This window comes from Capricornis sumatraensis, chromosome 20 (genome assembly GCF_032405125.1).
Source record: "Capricornis sumatraensis isolate serow.1 chromosome 20, serow.2, whole genome shotgun sequence".
Taxonomy (NCBI): domain Eukaryota; kingdom Metazoa; phylum Chordata; class Mammalia; order Artiodactyla; family Bovidae; genus Capricornis; species Capricornis sumatraensis.
In genome coordinates, this window is record NC_091088.1 from 41,131,931 (window position 1) to 41,137,930 (window position 6,000).

The window sequence follows — 6,000 nt, forward strand, 5'->3', positions numbered from 1 at the left end:
TAGGTCTCCAGCTTGGCTTCAGCTTGGGCCAGGGCCAGTCCTCAGGTCTGACTGGGCCAGCAAGCTGGCTGGTTAATGCCAAGCCATGGGACCACAGGCCTCCTTTATTCTGGACGCTTGTTCTCAGTTTTCAGCAACCCAAAGAAGGCACTTTGGAGAAGACAGACCCTGAAAGCCCAGGCACTGCTGTCAGGGTGTGCATGCTGTCCCAAGGGTGACCAAACTATACCTTTTTCCAGACTCATCCCCTCCCACAACTCAATCTGGGGAGACTTGTCCCCTTCTTTTACTGAAAATATGTGTTTTCTCCCTGAAAAAGTAGTGAAAGTATTAGTCACTCAGTAATGTCTGACTCTTTGTGACCCCATGGACTGTAGCCCACCAAGCTCTTCTGTCCATGGAATTCTCCAGACAAGAATACTAGAGTGGGTTGCCATTTCCTTCTACAGGGGATCTTCCTGACCCAGGGATTGAACCCAGGTCTCCCGCATTGCAAGCAGATTCTTTACCATTTGAGTCACCAGGGAAGCCCCAGTTTTTACCTTGGTCCTCAGGAATTAGCTGCCCATAAGAAGCTCCAAAAGAGCCTCAGGCCCTGAGCCTTTATCTAGCTGAGCAGTCCACCCTTCACTGCCCCTTGTTAGGCCTGTGGTGCTGTCTGTAGGCAGAAGTAGCCTCAGGCCAATTATTGCCTCAGCTGGTGACTCAGCTTCAAATGGGGCCCTGGCCCTTATCCTCTGTGACCTAGGATCTGAGCCTTTCTCGGGTCCCCAGACCCAGACAAGGAGTCAGTCTTGTCTGGCAGGGACTTGGGAGGTGGGATGTGGGCTCAACTGTTGGGCAGTCATACCTCGGGAGAGCTCCTGGTGGGAAGTTGGAATATGGTGCTTCCGTCCCTGTCACCACTTGGCTCTGAAGCCAGGGTCCACTGTGCCCACTGACACTCAGGGGACATAATTGGGGTGGAGCTAGAGCCTGAGACCATTGTATGACAACCTTGCTCCCCACTCCTACCCACTCCCTCCTGAGGTGGTCTTGAGAGGCAAATGGTACCTCCCTTCTTGGCTGTTTAAGCTGTTTTCCAGGCTGGCGCACACTTCCCACTGTGATTCCCCAAGCAGCTGAAGCTCGTCTTCCCTTCAGGTAGAACGCAGGCCCCAAGCTGCAGGTGGGACAGAAGCGGGAGATGCAGGGACTCGGAGCAGGAGTCCTGAGGTAGCAGTCTGTGGTCTCAGTTCATGCAGCTCCTCCAGGCACTGAGTCAGGCCCCTGCTGAGGAATGCAGTGCTGATGGTCGGTGGGCCCTGACCCCTTCCCTGCCTCTCTCCAGGCGAGCATATTCACCCCAGATCACCCCCAAGATGTGCCTGCTGGAGTGGTGCCGGAGGGAGAAGCTGGCACAGCCGGTGTATGAAACGGTGAGTTCCTGGCTGTGTCCTGCCCTTGTCCAGCCCATGCACTCCCTCTGCCGCTGTGGCCCCCAGCCCACCTATAGCTCTGCCTGGGCTCCAGGCCACTTGGCTGGAGCCTGATGTTGCCTTCTGTGGGCTGAATGCCACTAATTCCTTCCCGGTGACAGTGGCCCTACTGTCTAGTTCTGGCCACTTTCATAAAATGAACTAGAGACTTAAGTAAGTAGTGCTCAGGCTGGTCCCTTCTGGTGGCATTGCCTGGGCAGGGGTCTCATCTCTGGAAAGGGCTGACTGGGTTAGGAAGGATGATCCAACCTGAAAGTTAGACTGATGGGTTTTTGGACCAGGCCTCAGCCAATGGGGCACAGAATTGGGCCCCCCATATCTGGGCCCCTCAGTGGAAACTGAGATAGCCTTGCTTCACTTCCTTTGGTCCCCATGGCCGTGCCTGTTTAGGTTGCTCTGTCTCTTCTAAACTGGCCTGTGGACATCCAAGCTTGTATCTTCTGGGCCTGGTGTCCCCATCTGCCAGAGTGACTTTTCCAAAACAAATCTGACTCTGTCTCCCTTGCTCACATCCTCATCAGCTCCCCAGCGCCTTTGGGATCCAGCCCTCCCACCTCAGCACAAAGCACGTGCGCCCCACGTGTCTTTCCACTTCAGGTCACGCCCACTCAGCTGCCCACCCACCACTCCACCTGGTCGCTCTGCCTGGTGTACTTTCTGCGCCCCTGTTCTTGTCCCCTCTCACCCCTTTGCCATCTGGTGAACTCCCCCTCACCAAGGGGACCTGGCCTATCCAGATGTCAGCAGGAGAAAGCTCCACAGTCATGCGCAGTTGAGGGCTGTGATGGCCTTTCGCTTAGGTCCATGACAGAACCCCTGACACACTGGGATGTCGTTGACTGTGTATCTGCCTCTCTTCCCTGGAAGATGCATACAGGCCCTTCCGGGGAGGAGCATGTGATGGAGGTAGCCTTCGTGTGACCTAGGTGAAAGTAATTCCTTTTCTCTGCCTTTGTTGTGATCCTGGCAGGTGGGCCTCCAGGGCTTGGCCCTCTGGCTCTCATGCAGCTGTCTCTGTTTCCTTTGCTCTCTCTGTACCAGGTCCAGCGGCCCCTGGATCGCCTCTTCTCTTCTGTTGTCACTGTTGCTGAACAAAAGTACCAGTCTACCTTGTGGTGAGTTTTCTCATCAGTGGGCATGAGGCTTGGCAGCAGGGCCTGATCCTTGCATTGGCCTGGGAGGGTTAGGGGGGCTGGTGTACCTAGACAGTGGTATCCCTGGGTGATGACCCCTTCCCCAGTTTTGTCAGAATTTCTGCCAAGGGTGTATAGAGTCAAACCTCTCAGCCTCTCAGCCTGTAACCAGTCTGCCTATCTCCCTGCCTTATTGTCCCTTACCTCGTCTACCCAGGGACAAGTCCAAGAAACTGGCGGAGCAGGCTGCAGCCATCGTTTGTCTGCGGAGCCAGGGCCTCCCAGAGGGTCGGCTGGGTGAGGAGAGCCCCTCCTTGCACAAGCGCAAGCGGGAGGCCCTTGACCAGGACCCTGGGGACCCCACAACTCAGGAGCCAGCCGTGCCTGGGGAGCTGTGCAAGAAGCCTTTCGTAGCCTTGGCAGGTGGTCAAGAGAGCCCCCTGGAAGGCTGGTGACCACTGTCCCTCCCTGGCCAGCCCCTCCCTGGGCCTGGCCCTAGGATGGCTGTGGATGCAGAGCATCAGCCAGATGCCACTGGACAATTTTCTGCCCCTGGTGGACAGGAATTGAGAGGTTCTGGCTTGGGTCAGCAGCCTGGAGCACAGGCCGAGCAGTGCCCAGAGTGTACATCTCCCTCAGTGGGTCTGAGCAGCAGAGCCAAGTTCCCAGCGACCTCAGTATTTTCTTTGAAAACAGGAGCTCTCGGGCGGCATCTCCGCAACCTGACATTGATACAGTGCAATAAAGACCACCCTGACCCCCGGCTGACTGCTTCAGCCTGGCTTTTTACGCATGGATGGATGTCTTGGCATTAGTCTGCTTCCAGCCTCTGGGTAGAGCTGGGGATTCCTGAAGCATTTCTCCTACCCATCCTAGATGGAGGTGGGGAATGGCGTATCACCTTTAATGCTCACTGGACTCCTGGACTCAAGTTGAGCGAGGAAAGCCCAAGAGGCCCATTCTGCAGATGCTAAACCTGAGGCACTGGCCATCAGTTGGCTTTCCTGATAAGAGATGATATGGAATCTAGGGGAACTGTTAGGGTATCTGGTACCCTGGTAAGGGACCAGGTCAGGCGAGTGGCGGGGTAGGGGGTGCTCAGTGTGACCCACCCAAGCTAGCTGGAGTTCAGACCTATGAGGCACCCGCTCTGGGCAGAGGACACCGGAGACTGCTGATGACAGCAATTTGGGGCCCTTGTGATTGCCCGCCCACGCCACTGCTCCCCCGCCTTCCGCCCCCACCATCCCATCCCATTGGGCCGGAAGGAAGTGGCAGATTCTCTTTAATTTCCTCCTGGCACTGAGAAGCAAACAAACGGCTACCACGTCTTGTGGGGCCTCCCCCACTTAACTGGGAGGGGCCTTCTGACCAAAGGTCTCTGCCCAGCACCGCCCCCGCTTCCTCCGCGGTAAACACGCGGCTTCTCTTTTCAGAGCTCTGCGTGGAGGGGGGATTCCCCTCTGGGTCAAGGCCTTGTTCCTCTCATTTCCAGTCTGTTCTCCTGGCCCTGAGGACCTGAGTCAAGGGTTGGGCGGGTGAGGCCCCTGCCTCAATCCTGGAGCGGCCCCTCCCTGCACCCACACTTGCTCTTCTGTTTGCAGATAAGGATACCACGAAACCAGGGCCTCCAGGAGCCCATCACTCTTTGACCTTGGGCGAGTCAATTCTAGTCCTTGCTGGGCCCAAGAGCCCTTCTCCCAGTGGGATCGGCTGTTCTACTGCCTGAGGCCAGAGGATAAATAGTCTCACCTGGCACTGTGCAGCTAATAGGGTCACTCTATGGGGAGGCTGCCCTAACTTCCCAGGCCAGAGCCTCCAGAGAAGGGGCCCCACCCAGAAGACAGACTGAGGCTTGGTTCAGTCTCAGCCATCCGACTTTAGCATAATTTATTTCTCATTTTTCCTACAAAAAACTATTTTCAGTCAAAATGCCCCCTTTGCTTTTCCTCATACCCAACTGGAACAGCACAGACAGGTCCCAGTGGATTGACCCTCCAGGCATCCTGAGCTTGTCAGAGCTTGTGGGAGGACCCTGGTGGTCCAGGTACCAAGTCCGGAGATCCACTTCTCTGGTGGGGTTGGGCTCTGTCCTCAGACCTCTTCTTCCATCAGTGTGGTTTTCTTGAGGGGGGGTGGTCCCTGCTTTAGAGTGGTCAGGTCTATTTCTGGGCTATGGGCAAGGAAAGGCAGGGGTAGAGGTCAGCTGCTGAGACAGAGGTTAGAGTGTGGGGACTTTCAGGGGCCAGGAAAAGTATCGGGGAGAGGGTGAGTCACAGGGGAGCAAGTATGGGGGCTAGTGTGTGTTCATTAACTGAGGATGTCCAGCAGAATTCTGGTTGAATATGTTGCCCCTCAAATGGTCTCCCTTTACCACTCCTCAGTGATGCCTGCCTTGGTCTCAGAGAGACGTAAGAGCTGGGACCAACTGGGAGGGCCCAGTCAGATCTGAAAGCTGCACCCACTGTGCTCACCATGCTCACCTTAAACTCAGGCTACTTAGATACCCAAACCGCTCTCTGATCCATTCCAGCCACCTTGATTGAGGACTTCCTCTTAACACATCATATTTTGGGGACGCTTTTTTTTTTTTTAAGATTTTTTTTTGATGTTGATCATTTTAAAAGTCTTTATTGAATTTGTTACAGCATTGTTTCTGTTTTTTTTTTTTTTTTTTTTTAGTATATATATTCTGTTTTTTTGACGTGAGGCATGTAGGATCTTAGCTCCCTGATCAAGGATCTAACTCGAACCCCTGGCACTGGAAGGTGAAAACTTAACCATTGGACCACCAGGGAAGTCCCACACATGGTTTTAATATGAGCACGGGAGCAAGAGGGGGGCAGGTCTTATGAAGGCTATGACAGACTGGACTAGATGCAGTGATGGGTGGGGAATCTCTTGCCCCTGCCGTTCTGCACACTTGGTCCTTCCAGGTGTCACTCCTGCTCAGAAACTCCTCCAGCGCTCTCCGCTGCCCTCTGGATTAAGTCCAAACTCCACAGCCTAGCGCTTGAGGACAAAGTGCTGACCCTGTCTTCTCAGCACCCTGTGCTGACTTAAGCAACTAACTTTTCTCGATTGTAGTTGGCTGGTCATATCCCCTCCGCCAGATTGGGAGCTGCTCAGGGGCAGTCCTTGTGCCCCTCTGGCCAGCCTGGGTGTTGGGATGGGGAGCAGGCACAGAGGAAAAGTCAAACAAGAGCTTGTGGTGCGGGTGGGGAATGTGTGCCATGGAGGGGAAGAACTTTTCTAAACTCTGACTTTTCTCCAAGGCTCCTGTTGTCCCTAATGTGGAACAAGGTGGGCTGGACTGAGCTAAGCTGTACCATCGCTCAGAGGCCACAGGAGAGCCTTCAATGATGAGGGCCAAGCATGTGGCAGCTGAC

The 6,000-nt window shown here is 54.8% G+C and overlaps 1 protein-coding gene across 1 annotated transcript in view; it reads left to right on the forward strand.

Annotated features, from left to right (window-relative positions):
* DUS2 (dihydrouridine synthase 2) overlaps window positions 1-3,345 on the forward strand; it is a 31,898-nt gene extending 28,553 nt beyond the window's left edge. Inside the window, exons 15-17 of the mRNA XM_068992420.1 lie at window positions 1,331-1,418; window positions 2,520-2,593; window positions 2,829-3,345. Of these exons, the coding sequence (XP_068848521.1) occupies window positions 1,331-1,418; window positions 2,520-2,593; window positions 2,829-3,066 (400 nt within the window). The 3' untranslated portion in view covers window positions 3,067-3,345. The remainder of the gene's footprint in view (window positions 1-1,330; window positions 1,419-2,519; window positions 2,594-2,828) is intronic.
* The last annotated feature ends 2,655 nt before the right edge of the window (window positions 3,346-6,000 follow it).